The sequence below is a fragment of the Carassius gibelio genome, chromosome A15, assembly GCF_023724105.1.
Source record: "Carassius gibelio isolate Cgi1373 ecotype wild population from Czech Republic chromosome A15, carGib1.2-hapl.c, whole genome shotgun sequence".
Taxonomy (NCBI): domain Eukaryota; kingdom Metazoa; phylum Chordata; class Actinopteri; order Cypriniformes; family Cyprinidae; genus Carassius; species Carassius gibelio.
In genome coordinates, this window is record NC_068385.1 from 6,396,326 (window position 1) to 6,412,893 (window position 16,568).

The window sequence follows — 16,568 nt, forward strand, 5'->3', positions numbered from 1 at the left end:
AACAATGATACAATTTAAATTAATAAATTAAATTACATTTTAGACACAATGCAATTAATAGTGACATTTTCTTTCCCGTTCTAAATAGTGGTAACTGATTGGGATAATTCACACAGGACATTTTAAGAAATTGATAAGCCTCAAGATAGATGTATTTAGCTTAATAATCCAGTTTCTCAGCAGCATAAATTGTTATAGTTGGGTTAACTTCGAGAGCAGTGAATGGGACAGTATCAAAAATATATTTTTGCATTCTTATTTACTCAAATAGCAAAATGAAAAACTCTACAATAGCATTTTCACAACTTTCAATCAAAGGAAAAAATCTGACAGAGACTGATAACAGCAGTCAGAAGAGAGAACAATGTCATATTTAGCATCCCTCCCAAAGACTCTTGGATTAGAAACACCCTTGCATTAGCATTAACAATTGTTTTTTTCTGTAATTTGATACGAATGTGATATAATACAAAGTATAGTGTTATAAATGCACATAATTTTTTAATCAAAATTTACATTGTGAGGATTTACAATGAAAACACAGCTTAAACACATCATCAGTCTTGTGAAAATGGTCCATGATCTCCTCCTGAATGGCCAATAGATACAGCATAAAAACAGTGTGTTTTAGTGTACTTTTAATTGCTTTTCTATATAATGTTGAACAGAACACAGTTACTCATAGTAAGGTGAACTCATGTCTGCAGGTTCATCAGCAAGAAACTCCTCACCATCAGGAAAGACAGCAGTGCTGCTCTCACCAAATGGGTCCTCTGTTATTACCACAGCTGTTCTGAGATTATGTGTAGGCTGTTCATTGAAAAAAAGAGTGACATACATCAAATTAAATAATTAAATATTACATTTATTCATTTAGCACAGGTAATTTTTAAATTATCTTAAAAATGAGGAACACCACAGGAATTATTTTTGTCATATTAGTGCATTGATTAATGGTTGTGGGCTAATTAAGTGCACAATGTGTTTATGTGTGTGTATGTGTTGATGGAGTTTCTGCAAATGTCAATAGGAGCACTGGGAGGAGCCAGAGGAGCTTGATTTTTACACAGATTATCTGTCTCATATTCTACTGTCAGGACATAATGACAGGTTTAACAAATATGTAAAAAATATATTTTTACAAAAGTTCTCTACTACAGATTTAACTATTATATAAGTATTTAAAGTATTAGGTCACTTCCAGAATAAAAAAAAATCCTGATAATTTACTCCGCCCCATCTCATCCAAGATGTTCATGTCTTTCTCTCTTCAGTCAAAAATAAATTATGTTTTTTGAGGAAAACATTCCAGGATTTTTCTCCATATAATGGACTTCAGTTGGGACCAGTGGGTTGAAGGTTCAAACTGCAGTTTCATTGCAGCTTCAAAGAGCTCGACACAATCCCAGACAAGGAATAAGGGTCTTATCTAGCAAAACAATCAGTCGTTTTCTAAAAATAAAATAATAATAATGTACTTTTTGACCACAAATGCTAATCTTGCACTAGCTCTGTGATGAATAATTTATTGCTATTGTGTGAAAAATATGGAATCATTAAATTAATAAAAAATTGTGTTTCTGTGTGTGTAGGTGTGTTGACCAATTGAATCACCTTAAACACATTATTCATCCTTCCTTTTTCCCCCCTTTTTTGTATTTGTAGTAGTAGTAGTAACCCACAACACACTTTAGAACAGGTGACAGTGCAGCTGTGTGTTCAGTGCAGTCTGTCTGTTGTGTGTCGGATGCTGCTCTTGTTCTTCAGATTGGACAGACATTCCACATGGATAAGATAACACATACACACACACACACACACACACACACAGATTGTGCAGAGAAAGGGGGGAAACCCGATATAAGGTCATTCTTTTTACCTCTCCCTCACTTTTAAAGACACTGTAGATATGTTCCTTTAACAGCTATACAGTATACTAAAGAAAATGTTCTTTACTAAATACTGTATAATTGTTTAAGGGAAAGATCTGCAGTATCTTTCAATTTAAGTGTGGACATGGCACAGCTGATATCTGATTCTTTGTGTTTGTTTTTAGAATAGCATAGAAATGCTGATAACCTTCCAAGCCATTGAAATTTCCCTATAACCCTAACCTGTGTATCTGTGCGTCAGTTCCTGCTGATCTTCTGGAGGACCGCAGCAGGTGAGCTGCAGGAGGAGAGCGGACTGATGGCTCTGGCTCAACTTTCAGAGATCGACGTCTCGACCGAAGGGGTTCTTGGAGCGAGGCACTTCTTTGAGGCAAAGGTTTGTGGGGTTTATGTTAGTATGTTTGTCACGCATGGGCCAGCACTACTCTCATGTTCTTGTGGTCATATAGAGTAAGTACATGAAAGCATGACATCTGCAGAGAACACATCAAGGACAGTTGTTATAAAACACTTTAACTGAGTGTTTTAACTGAACCTCTGTGTCTTAAATTATTTATTTAAAATACATTCTGATAACTTTAGTTTTGTTAAACTTTTAAAATATTATTTTTGTATTAAATAACGTGTCAAATTTTTACAACAATTTTTGAATGCTTAGGTTAGGTTATAGGGTTATTATTTTTATAAGTTTAAATTATTTTGTAAGGTTTTTACATTTAGTGAACTTTATTGCATTTGTTATTATTATAATGAAGTATTATTATGCAAACTTTTTTATTTTAGTAAATATTTAAATAGTTGTATTATATTTGCATTTGAAATAAATTCTCATCATAATCTTATTTGGGAAATGTTGCTATATGATATAGATTCTGTATGACAAGTGTTATTTTAAACACTATACATATATATATATATATATATATATATATATATATATATATATATATATATATATATATATATATACATATATATATATATATATATATATATATATATATATATATATATATATATATATATATATATATATATATAATACTATAAAATACAATTATTTGAATACATTTTAATATAAAAATACATTGATTTTTATTTCAGTTTTGGTTGCAGTAATTTTAGTACTAATTTATTTTAAATAACTGCCAAGGCAACATTTTTTAAATCTAAAATTGTATTTTATTTCTGCTTAATTTAAGTCAATGAAATCAGATTTTAGTACTTTTAGTTTCAAGAAATGTTTTTATTTATAAATTGTTTTAGCAGGACTACAGCAATAATAATACATTATTATTTATTATTTAATACATTATTTTTATGTTGTAGGCCAGTGGTCTTCAACCTGTGGTCCGCGGCCCCCTAGTGGTCCGCGGTGGTATTGCAGGTGGGCCGCCAATTATTTCCTCCTCATTTCCAGTCCATTCTAGGGCTGTGCGATTAAAAGAAAACGTCCTAAAATCACGATTTGAGCGTGCGCATATGCCTAACTCCAGGTTCACACACTGTCTGTGATGCGCCTTTTTTCTGAGCCAATGTTGACGGATCAGAGCATTCTCACTGTGGTAAAAGGCTAGAAATAAAAACGTGCGAAAATAATTCATGTCTAACACATGAGCATAGAGTGAATTTGTTAGTGAACAGGATGCAGTTTAAGTGAGAGGAGACACGTTTTAAGTGTGCACACTCTCTCCTCACAAAGCAGCGTGTATCTGAGCAAGCACGACCGGTTTTGTGACAGAGCAAAGGAAATCTGCTGCGAACAGAGAGATTCGCACTCGTGCATTATTTTAATGTGCTTTCGCGTTATATTTATGCGCTCTCACTGCTGACCGCATACACATACTGTATACACACTGCAAACACCTGAGGCACCGCTACAATTAATGAGCTCTATGAACAATGCATGGCAAAAAAGAAAAAAAAAGTCCCTGTATACAGGATTTTTATTTATTTATTTATTTTGCCACAAGTCTATACATTTTTTTACATCTTCACTATAGTGATAATTTTGACTTATGTCTGTTCTAGAGATGTTACAACTTTTTGATAAAGCTCTGATTGGTTTTCTTTTGGAAATATGTTTCAAATTAATCCTGAATGCATTTATGACTGTAAAAGCACAATTGCAAAATTGATCCAAAAAATCGCGATAGTTTTTTTGTTTTGTTTTTTTGTCCATATCGCACAGCCCTAGTTTATTCAATAAATATAGTTTAAAATCTAGCTTCTGAGTACTAAGTTATTAACCCAACAATAGCGGGGTCAGTTAATTTTTTTGAAGTGGGCCGCGCAAACATATGTGTTTGGTTGTGTGGGCCGCGAGTTGAAAAAGGTTGGGAACCACTGTTGTAGGCAAATGACACATTCAACAGAAATGTTTTGTATTCATATTTTGGGTGTGTTTGGTAGGTTCAGTCTCTGTCTGTGCGCAGTAAGTTTGAGGCAGAGATACGAGAGGAACAAGAAGAGAAGAAGAGGATGGAACTGGAAAGAAAACAACGGCGTGCTGCATTTAAAGAGCTGCAGTCCACATTCTGCTCCTAAACTATAACTCTTTTAGAGAGAACAGTTTACTTGCACACAAGCACACACACGCATGCACACACTGCTTCTCGTACCTCACACCTATGTGTAATCAAAACCACAGCGGTACACTGAACATGTAGCATTAGCATTATTAGCCACTTACAGCTATCCTGAAATACATAATGAGGAATTTGTTTTGCTGGTGCCGGCTGAGGAAAGACCAGATGAAATTTCAGGAGATTTAAACTTTAATAGACTAGATTGTGCTTCTATTTTAATCTAAGCAACTACAGTATATATTTTTAGAAACGAAAAAGTTGTAAAACTACTGTAAACTTATTCAGTGTTAATCATAATTTTAAATACATGCAAAGTTGGTGTTGTGGACTTTGTTGATTATGACCAACTGAGAAAAAAGAAAGCATGTATTTTGCTAGTTAAATCAGTTTATAAAGAGCCCATTAAATTAATTTATTTTTCCACACAAAAAAAAGAAAAGAAAAAAAAGCTAGTTTTTTTATTATTATTATTAGAGTTTATTGTGTATATTTCAGTGAATTTATTTTCTTATGTTATATTGAAATATGACCTAATATACTTTTTTTAAAATTATTTATTATATTATATTATATTCAGCTTTTGCATTTCTCATCAACCCTATACATATATACTATTATAGACATTATATGGCAAGAGTTTTTTGTGTGTGTGTTAATTATATAGTATTATTGTTAAAATGCATAAAATATTATGTAAGGATAAAACAACAACAACATTTTCACATATCTTTTAATCCAGTCTTGTTTTCCACATATCAAAATAAAGACATTTCTATTACAGATCAGTTTTCACTCAGTGTACCTTGAAAAAAAAGATTAGTTGCCTGTTTGCAGGAAACTGAATTACTACAATTCTTTTCCAGCCTTCCAGACTTTAACAATAATGTTTTATACATATAATAATAATAAAGTGAAAGCAATCAGTGTTTCCTGATTGACAGACAGACAATACATGTGCTATATAATCACCTACAGAGTAAAAAATCATCCAGTGTTGTGCCACCAGCAGGACTGTGCTAATTCTAGATTAGTTTTATTGCATATATTGCATTGCACTGATAATATTGAGATTTTCTTTCCCAAAAATAATCTAGTAAATACTCTATGTATTTATCTATATACTTTATTATTTACATCACTGTTAATATTCAGTTCAATATTCTCTCTCTCCATACAAAAGCCCATTTCATGACTTTGGTGAAAAAGAAAAGTTTAGGCACTTGATAGTGTTAATGAACACTTTAAAGGTATAGTTCAAACAAATAGGACAAAAGAGGCCAAAACCCAGAAACAAGCATTTGTGCATGTCTGGTTTCTGAAGTCAATGGGTTATTTGCATGGGGTTTTGGTTAAATAGATGAATTTTAGGTATCTGGTTAACACAAGCTCAAGATATTTTACTCTACAATATAAAACTCTGTCAGTACTACTCCTTTGTGATTTTTCTTGTACTTTTTTTCAAAGGAGGTCGCTAACAAGTGTCTAAATGGGACAGTAGAGGCTGTTCGGGACATTAAACACTCACACAGAACAGATAAACTCATCTTCTCACTTCTAGTCTGCTTTTACAGCCTCTTTGTGTTTATAATCACACTCTTACAAACTATTCCAACTCAAGACTTTCGGGGAAAATGTTATAAATAAAGACTGAAACAGTTGTTGGAAGATTAATGGTGCTGACATTAAAGTTATGCAACCAATGTTGTATATTTATAGCCCATGTTAAGCAAATAATAAACTTTTGTTGCCCACCTAACTCAATTTATGCAATAATAGAGACAACTGTGGAAAATTGCTATTGAGCTTTTTCTGAGGGAACCAGGATGATGTGAACTTCCGGGTCATCACTGCAACACTCTATTAATAAATAAAACGATGATGATGCATGATGACAGAGTTTTCATTTTTGGTTGAACTATCCCTAACATTCATGCATTTTGATAAAAATACTTTATGGACAAGGACCTTGGTCTGTGTAAGCAGTGCTGGGTAGCTGATTACATGTAATCTGGATTATGTGATCAGATTACAAAATGTAATTACTTGTAATTAGAATGTTATATTATAAAATGCTCATAATCAAATTACAGTTACTTTTTTATAGATAACATTATAACATTGTTCACACAATGGCAGTAAATTATTCATGATTTGATTGCCATTATTATTCTCTCTCTCTCTCTCTCTCTCTCTCTCTCTCTCTCGTTTTCATTTTTAAAATTCTACTTTTTTCATGCATTTGGAAAGTTATGGCGTTATTTCCCTGTCAAATGTCGAGAGCGCATAATTGTAGCGCGAAAGTATATTAATATGGTGCATTATATTCCGCGCGCGAGCAGAGAGATTCACGCTCGCGCATCATATTAATGTACTTTCGCGCTACAATTATGCGCTCTCGACATTTGACAGGGAAATAACGCCATACTTCATGAATGCAATATATTTTAAATCAAAAGTAATCCAAAAGTAGTCAGAGTATATTACCTAATATGTGTGATCCAATTTCCATCATATAATTTGTAATCAGTAAAGGATTATAATTTGTAAGTAATCTACCCAGCAGTGTGTGCAGTGCTTTAATAATTCATATTTAAAAAATAAGCCCTTGACTCAGATACAGACAGGGTTTGTAGTGACTATGTCCAGGCGCTGAATAAATGAGAGCTCAAACTTGGTTTTGTGCTGTCAGTGGATTCAGGGTGAAGGTGGTCAGTTACAATCATAAAACATTGGAGATTCCTCTTATTGCCATATGAAAACAATATCTCAATCAGCCGTCACTCATCTGTGTTGATCTGGAAAACACAAATGTGTCCGTAGCAGCAAAAATGGTTTTGATTGGTTACCTACAGGACGGGGTGTCTTTTGGGATTAAAAAGGCATAATCTGGAGGTTGTGTTGTGAAATGAAATGGCTGTTTCATGACTGGAGAATTCTTATGAAATCATACACTACTCCACCCGTTCACTGCCTTCTCCGTTGATCTGGACCACCACATGCTCTTTCTCCAGTGCATCTCTGGTGTGTGTGTTTGGGAGCGTGAGTGGACAGGGCTGCGTGTCAAAATAGCGCATGCTTTTGGCTTTGCTCTGGCCTTTTCCGTGCTGAGACATCACCTTGGTGAAGCAGCTGCCGTACTGGATCTCGTCATGCAGGTAGGACGTCCTCTTGTGGTACCCAGAGCCTGTGCTCTCCTGAGAAGCGGTGAGGAACACCACCAACTCAAAGTGTTTGGTGTTTGGGGCATTGTTTAGAGGGCTGGATGGTGTTAGAGGGTGATAAAAAGTCAGAGGTGACAGGAAAAGGGGGCAAGGTCGTGACCCCAGGTCATCGACACTGAATTCAATCGCAGTTTGGTGGAGTTCATGATCGTCATGTTCTTCGTAGAGAACGGCGCTCACACACACATCCACCAGCGGCCGTGGAAGCAGGTTACAGACACGGAACATCAAGCAACGCTGACCTCTGACCTCACACACTACGGCCTGAGGACTGAACAGGATCCCACCGCAGTGCTTCTGTGGCCGGGAGAACTTAGCCACGAATGCACCTGAGCAGTGACAGGGGGAAAATAGAATTAAATAATATTTAACAAAGTAAATAAAAATGCTAAATAAATTCTTTAATAAATAAATATTTATATTGATAATAATAACTATAGAAGATTTATGCTTTTTTATTTTTCATCTGGAAAAACTTTGGCACAAATGCACATAAGAAGTGATGGAAAAATAGGATGAAATGATGAAAAAGGTAATTAAATGAAGCTTAATAAAACTGCTAATAATTTAACTATTAATGATGATGATGATGATAATAATAGTATTAATAGAACATGTGTATACAATAATAATAATAAGGTAAGTAAGGTAAAAAAGGTTAAAAGGGTAAATAAATAAAAACTGAAACTGAATTTAAGGATTTAAATTGAAAACAATGTATAATAAATAATTCAAGAATTAAAGGTCTTTAAAAGTTCTTTACAGACATAGATTTATTTGAAAAATCATTAGATTTTTTTTAAATAAACAATATATAAAAAAACGTAATTTTCTTAAACTGCATTTATCTGTTACCATTACCTGAATTGTGTTTCAGTGAATTCCCCTTCCTTTATTTACAGTTCAACCTCTTGTTCACAATCATAATTCTTAAATTCTGAATTTTGACAAATCCTGGTCAAAAACACTCAAAGTACCCAGAGCAGTCAACCCCTGCTGGTAGAATCTGTAACTACATTTTTTTTCTATGCTGACTGTAAATATATATATTTTTTTATATATATATCTAAGTGATATGTATGTAAGCAAATGTTTCATTATATTATAATAAATGTTTGTAAACGGACTTTCCCTCTCTCTGTTGTCTTTGGTATCAAATCACAGGATAGTTACTCTAGTAGAGTGATTAGTCACATGACATCTGCAGCTCAGCTGATTGTCTTATGTATGCTGCATTTGAGCCAAGATGGCAGCATGCAGATTGTGTAAGTGACCCCTGGGCCACCAGTGAAGAAACTGCCATCAAAATTAACAGGAATGGTATCTCCAGGTATTACTGTGCTCTTTCATAAAATGCAGTTCATGCTGCTTGTTTCTGGCTGCATTTGTCAGTTCACTTACAGTATTTGTTTTTACGGGTGGCTCTAAAACTAAACTAAAACTCTAAAGTAGGATCAAGTGCATACTGTTACATCCATTTATATTTTCTAGTTCAACAGATGTCATCTACAAGCCCTTTTGCATTTCCTCTGAGGACTTCAGTAGCAGCACTGTCTTCTACAAAGCCAGATTTGTGATGCGTTTACATTTACCCTGTACTGTAGTTCAGAGGCAGTGTACTCGTGATAGGTTTTATTTCAAATATACCCATAAAAGAGTCTTTTAATGGTGCTCTCCTAAAAGCATGGGAACTCAGTCCCATGACTGACTCTACATATATCTGAAGTCCTCATCTATAGGTCATTGTGAGATTTATGTTTTTTTTTTTTTTTTTTTTTCATTTCTGTCAGAATGTTGAATGTAGAACAAATAGAATAGAAAGGAACTGAAAGAAACAAAACTGCAAATAGAAAAATTTTGTAAAGCAATAAAATTAATAAAAATGATAACTTGTTTAATTTGTTATTGTGTAATAATTTTTTGTTTAAAAAAGTAGGTTTGACAAGACAAATGATAAACAAATTATAATAAGAGTTATTGTAAACGTTTTTTTAATGCAGCCTTGATTTTTTTCTTATTATGCAGGTGCTTGTCGATTAAGCTAATATAATATTCCAGTAAATAAAAAACTAATTTAAAATCCTAATTTCCAAGGAGAGTTAAATCACTTATATAGACTTCATGCACATTTCTACAGTGAAGAAGAAGACTGTGGTGTACCAGTGATGAAGGCCTCCAGCATGAGTCCCAGCAGCATCTGCAGGGCGAGCAGGGCTATGGCGGTCGGACAGTCAGCGTTGGGGTACATGGTGCCGTACCCGATGGTCAACTGTGTCTCGAGAGCAAAAGAGAAGGCGGCGGTGAAGCCCGTCACGTGTTTGACACACAGCACGTGGCCGGGTGGTGGGGAGTCATGGTCGAGCACGTCCAGGTCTCCGTTGACACGGGCGAGCAGGTACCACAACACCGCAAACAGCAGCCAGTGAAGCAGGAAGGAGCCGCAGAACGCCAGCACCACCCATCGCCAGCGCAGTGCCAGCCACGTCCCCCACATGTCCCGCATGGCCCCGAACCACGTCTCTCTGGAGCCCGGGGCATTGCCTTGCATCAGGCTCCGTCCGTCCTTACTGACCAGCCGCTGACGCTGAGGTTTGGCCATCAGGGCGCAGGACACAGCCTTTTGGTCGCTGGTGGTGCTTGTCATGATGATGGAAAGTTGGCAAGTGGTTGACACCTGGAAAAATGAGCTGATATCAGTTACACATGCTGCGTTTCTGCACTTTTGCGTATGAAGATCTGATGTTTGTAAAGGGAAAGTTCACCTTTTTTAATGAAATAAATAAAAATGAAATTTCGATCACTTGTCAATACACACACACACACACTATTGTGATGTTTTTATCAGCTATTTAGACTCTCATTCTGATGGCACCCATTCACTGCAGAGGATCCACTGGTGAATAAGTGATGTAATGCAAATTTTTTTAAATCTAAAAATGGTTCCAGATTTGAAGTAATTAAGAGAAATTTTCTGTAATTGGAATAAAGCTGAAATAATATGATATAAACAATAGATTAAAATCATAATCTTACAATTTAAACCTCAGAAATTTAAATGAAAATTAGAACTGTTGCCTAAGCAAATAACAGAAATGACTATACTAACCAAAATTACTAAACCTGAAATTAAAGCTGAAAAGTGATGACAAAATCACATTGTTGAAGTAATAAAAATTAAACCTATAAAGAAATATATATAAACTAAATGACCAGAGCACACAACAAAATTAAAAGGAAACTGATAGAAAAAGATAATTTGAAATATTACTAAATCTTTTGATAGACATAAATAATATTACACTCACTAAAAGGTATTGTATTGCTTCAGGAGACTTGAAATAGTGCCCCAGTTATGTATTAACACAATAACTACTTGTATGGTGATTTCTTTCCTTTTTTGGCACTTGAAAGCTGTCAAGATATAAAACGTTTCTCTCTTTGGGTTTGGAACTACATTAAGGATGACGGCGTCAGATTTTCGGGTGAACTATTCCTTTGACATTTAACCAGCAGTATGAACATTAGTCACCTGTGTTATTACTGAGAAAGATGTGTAGTGTGTGTACTTCTGCACTGATGTGACTTAATTAGTGATGTTTCTCAGTGGGGTGTGTGTGTGGAAAAGACAGCCGGAATGTGTGTTTAATCCACTCTTTCTTTTTTGAGCTCTCTCTCTACCAAACGACTGCAAGTAGTTAGTCTGACACTAAAAAGCAAAGCACTGAAATAATAATAAAAAGAAAAAAGGAATGTTTTTTTTTCAATGTGTCACGCTGCTTAATGATATTAGATTGTGTGCTAGAGAACATGAGAAAGAATAATGTACCAGCCCCTTGTATAACAAGTTAAATGTGTCTGTAAATATTATGCTGGTGCACTAAATGAAAGTGCCTGAGGATGTTTGGAGGCCAACACTTCAGGTTAAACTGTAAATAAGAGGAGAGTGTCACATTTTCATTTAACAAATGTTAACTTGCCCTCCGGCTTCTCTCCTGGTGAGGAGAGGGAATGTTTTCCTCATGCCTGAAGATGAGTGAGCTTTGCTTTCAATCTTTACAAATTGTGCCCTGACCTTGATCCCCATCTGAGGTTAAAATGGGATTTCTGGGTTTTTCTGGTGAACTTAGACAAAATATGACATGATATTTTCAATGTAGAATGCATTTTGCCATATTACTACATAAATATATTTGCTGAAAAAAAAAATTATATATATATATATATATATATATATATATATATATAGCTCAAAAAACACACACACAAAAAAGATAATTATGCTTACCAAGGATACATATATTTAGGAAAAAATATGGCAATTGTAGCATTAAAAAATTATATTTAAATGTATTTTAAAATGTAATTTATTCTAGTGATGGCAAATTTCTAAATTTCTTTCAGTGTCACATGATCCTTCAGAAATCATTTTAATATGTAGATTTAGTGCCCAAAATATTTCTTATTATGTTTAAAACAGTTCTGATTCTTCATATTGTGGCGAGTGGGGCGGGGCCGAGAGGCGTGGGAACGAGGAGTGAGGCCAGGTGTAGTGATTGGAGATGAGCTACACCTGCGCCCCACCGCCCGTATCGAGTCCCACGTAGGAGATGGAAGGATATAAAACTGGAGTGACGACCGTGAAGGACGAGAGAGGACCAGGCCTGGGACATTAATGTTTTGGTTTTTATTTGTGCGCGTCAGTCGCCGTGAGGGGCTGACACGCTGTTTTGTTTACTTTGAATATTAAAATTATGTTTTGATTGTGCGTCGGTTCCCGCCTCCTTCTTCCCGATGATTAGGGAGTTTTTATCATTACAGTGGTGCCGAAGCCCGGGAGAAGGAGGGACGCGCTGCTGAAGGTCCCTCACCGCTGTGGTGAATCTGCGGTGCCCTCGAGCAGGCGAGGTATGTGTCGCCAGGGGGCCGGAGCCTGCCGCCTCCGTGACGGAATCCGGAGGGGCAGGGAACGGGGGACTCCTGCCGCTGCCCAAAATCGGAGGAGCCGTCGCCGTCCACCGGGCGGCGGAGGAGTGTCGTGCCGTCCGCCGAGGGCCGTCCAGTGCCACCGCCGGGCACCGCGGAGGAGATCACCCAGCCGGTGGAGGGCAAGCAGCAGTGCGTCTGGGAACCCGAATTTTTTTTTTTTTTTTTTTTTTCACAATCAAAAACATAATTTTAATATTGTCCAGGCCTGGTCCTCTCTCGTCCTTCACGGTCGTCACTCCAGTTTTATATCCTTCCATCTCCTACGTGGGACTCGATACCGACGGTGGGGCGCAGGTGTAGCTCATCTCCAATCACTACACCTGGCCTCACTCCTCGTTCCCACGCCTCTCGGCCCCGCCCCACTCGCCACACATATGTTTATGGTAACTGTATCCATTACAACTCTGATATATAGAATATATAGCTGTAGTACTGAAAAGTAGACTTTCAATTTTCTAGTTTATTTTTATTCATTTATGATTTTCATTAAAAATTGTAAGATTTCAAGTTTAAGTTTTTACATAATGTTTGTTTATTTCAGTTTGATTTGAATTACCAAATTATACCAAATATATATATACAGAAACTTGCAATGCATGAATTGGTCTGGGTTCAAAGCGTAATTGTAAAACTTTTAATAAAGTATGTATTTATTTAATTACTGTTTCTGCCTGTATAGTTGATACAGTCAGTTAATGTCTATCAGAAATGAGGACACATTTATTGCGAATGTTACTGTATATAATTATATCATAATTTGTTTTTAATTCTTCAATGAGAGTTAACACCACCCTAGGATCATTCTGGCCCAATATACCCCCTGGTCCCTGAAGTACACATTCGATTAGACAAGAACATGAATGTTTTCTATCTTAACCTAAACTTCATGAGAGAATCCATCACATGATAAATCACAGTTGACCATAGCTGTGTGTGTGTTTCCGGCGCATGTAATTCATGTGATCGGATCCGCCACGGGGCGATTAAAACACACGTCTCTTTATGTGTCTGGTTCCATGGATCCACTTCTAGTGAGTCTAGTGTAGCACATTCTGCACATCTGATGCTATGGCTCCACGTATAAATGCCATTCATTTACACAAACCCTTTGCAGACAGAGCATGAGTCATTGCCACATAACCATATTGTTGCTTGTCCTTATACAAGGTTTCATTAGCTTATGAATGATGGGCTTTCAGTTGATGGCGTGACGCTGGTCATATTCACAGATGGTACTAAGTTTGTATGAATTTTGCAAAAACATTAAAAAAAATCAAATAATGTATTTTGAGTAAATCTAGCTAAGAGCATCATTTTCTTTGCATTTCAGGATGTGTTCTTTATTTTCTTTTATTTCTTTTTCCCCTTTCATCAGTCATATCTTTGATTGACATCTTGCAATTATTAAGCTACCTCAATGACTTCTCACCTTGTGATTGCTTTCTTCAACACATGAGAAACAATAGCAAAACAATGAGTAGCTGATTCCTGGATATAAGATTAACCCCGACCTTTGTGTGTGTGTGTGTGTGTGTGTGTGTGTGTGTGTGAGAGAGAGAGAGAGAGAGAGAGAGAGAGAGAGAGAGCTTGAGATGGTGCTGTCAGTTACTGTAAGCACTGTATCTGAACTTTAGCACATGTCGTGCATGGTTTACTTGTGTGAACTTCAAGCTGAATGAGAATGGAAAAAATGTGTCTTGTTTCGGTGATTTTAGTTACGAGTTTAACCAGAGATTTGGTCTGATTAAATCTGAGTGATTCTCCACTGCACACAGTTCAATGTGTCAGAGTGCAAATGAGTCTGGTGTGCTCATGGGTAAATGATTATTTCAAGTGTGTGTGTGTGTGTAAGTGTGTGTGTGTGTGTGTGTGTGTGTGTGTGTGTGAAAGAGGGAGAAGAGAATAGAGAGAGATATGGATATTTTAAAGACAGTTACCCTAAAATGTACATTTGAAATACAACATATATATAATACGACATATAAAACATATATATAATGTTAAGAGTCCTTGCCACATTTTGTAAAAAAGGGTCTGAATCTGATCCAAAATGACTAAAAGCATCATAAAATTACTATAAAAGTAGTCTATATTACTCATACACTCTATTCATAGTCATATGATAGCTTTGTGTGACAAATAGAGCATCATTTAAAAGTTTATTTTTGCTACAGGGCAAAGATGCTTGATGTCAAATTACAATGTTATATATTTGGTTTCCGTTTCATAGCTTTGGCAAAAGGGAAGACCTACATTACAATCTGTATACGGCTGATTTTATGGTGCTATTTTTATTATTTTTAAGTTTGACAGACCCGGTCCTCATTGCATTGCATTGGTTTCTGGTCTGGAATATTATTATTATTATTTTTTATCACCTCTGGTGTTCAGGTAAAATAAATAAATAAATAAATAACTCATTTTTAGGAATGACATTAAAGTCAGTAGCTTTTGACTTTTTTGGGGGGGGGGGGGGGGGTAGATGTCACGAAATCCTTTATGAAAAAATAATTATTCATAAAAACACACACACAAACACTGCCCTGTGAAGATTTGGATGCTGATTTGCTTTTAATAGAGAGTTTGTCTGTTGAGACTGTGATTAGTCATGGTCACCCAAGGTAAAATTTCTTCTATTTTTCTCTTCCAGCTATAAGTCTTATCTAATCATTTCTCTAACAGAGCATAAAACTCACACACACACCAGTTTTACTCACCAATTCTCTCTCTTCGGGGTTAAATAGGGATTCCTCAGTGTTTTTCGACAGTGTCAAACCTTTAGAGATGTTCAAGCAGGATCTAGAACGTGAGGAACCGTAGATCCTCGGCCGGAGTGTAAAACCAATCCAGATCCTTCTGTAGGAGACACCAAAGAGTCAAACGCACTGATGAACTCCAACAAACACACACTCAATGAAGAGAGCCGGCCCTGAAACTCATTGGTCACATTACTCAGCATGTGGCCAATTAGGAGTGCTTGAGAGAGGAGGAGAACACCTAGAGTCACTTCTGTGTGTGTGTGTGTTTGTTTGCGTGTGTGTGATGAATGGAACAGTACAGTAATTGTCTTTCTAACCCATCTTTATGAAGCTGCTTTAACAGATGAGTTTCTCCCAATCTAAACTTTTCATTCGGATAAGGGGTGAAATCAGATTTTGTCCTGTTTTTGTTGGTCAGCGTGAGAGTTTCTGCATGAGTGCCTGTGTTAATGCTTACATAATATCGCTCATTTGCAGGAAAGGGTCACACTTTTCACATTGCTGATGAGTTGGATGGCCTTGTGATCATATTTAATTGTCCACTGCAGAGAAAACTATTTCTGATTTAGTTTTTTCTTCTTCTTTTCCAGAAAAAATATTTATGAATTGTTAAATCAAGGCAAAATTACTATAGAAGCAAAACGACAAAAAATAAAATAAAAAATAAAATCTTGTTTTCTGCAAAATGTGTTAAAAGCAAGTGTGTTTATGCTTAAAAACAATAAGGTTTGAAAAATAAACATAATCCAAAGGGAAAACAAGAATATTTTTCTGACCCAGTTTCTAGTTTTAGAAATAGAAACCTAAATTTGCTTATTTTTTATTTGTATTTTTTTTAAACAATACTTAATATATTGAGCTATTTTGCTTATCAATTAAATATGCCTTGATTCAAGAATGTTTCAATATTTGTACTGTAAAACAAGACAAAAATACTGTAAGATTTTATTTATTTATTTATTTATTTATTTTGCAGTGTTGTTGCTCATTTCTTCTTAAGATACTCTAATGTAAGTATCAACTTTCTCTCAGATATTTTTTCTAATTGCATTGCTTGCACAGCTCAGATCATTTGGTTTAGTTAGAAACGTTTTACAAGCAATGTGTTCATACTGGGATCTC

The 16,568-nt window shown here is 35.6% G+C and overlaps 1 protein-coding gene across 1 annotated transcript; it reads right to left on the reverse strand.

Moving 5' to 3' along the window:
* Positions 1 to 6,968: 6,968 nt before the first annotated feature.
* Positions 6,969 to 15,651, reverse strand: LOC128028631 (inward rectifier potassium channel 13-like). The gene is made up of 3 exons (XM_052615902.1): positions 15,405 to 15,651; positions 9,862 to 10,375; positions 6,969 to 8,030 (listed from the first exon to the last, which is right to left on the reverse strand). The coding sequence occupies exons 2-3, from the start codon at positions 10,343 to 10,345 to the stop codon at positions 7,432 to 7,434; spliced, it is 1,083 nt and encodes a 360-aa protein (XP_052471862.1). The 5' UTR covers positions 10,346 to 10,375; positions 15,405 to 15,651; the 3' UTR covers positions 6,969 to 7,431.
* Between the last annotated feature and the right edge of the window lie 917 nt (positions 15,652 to 16,568).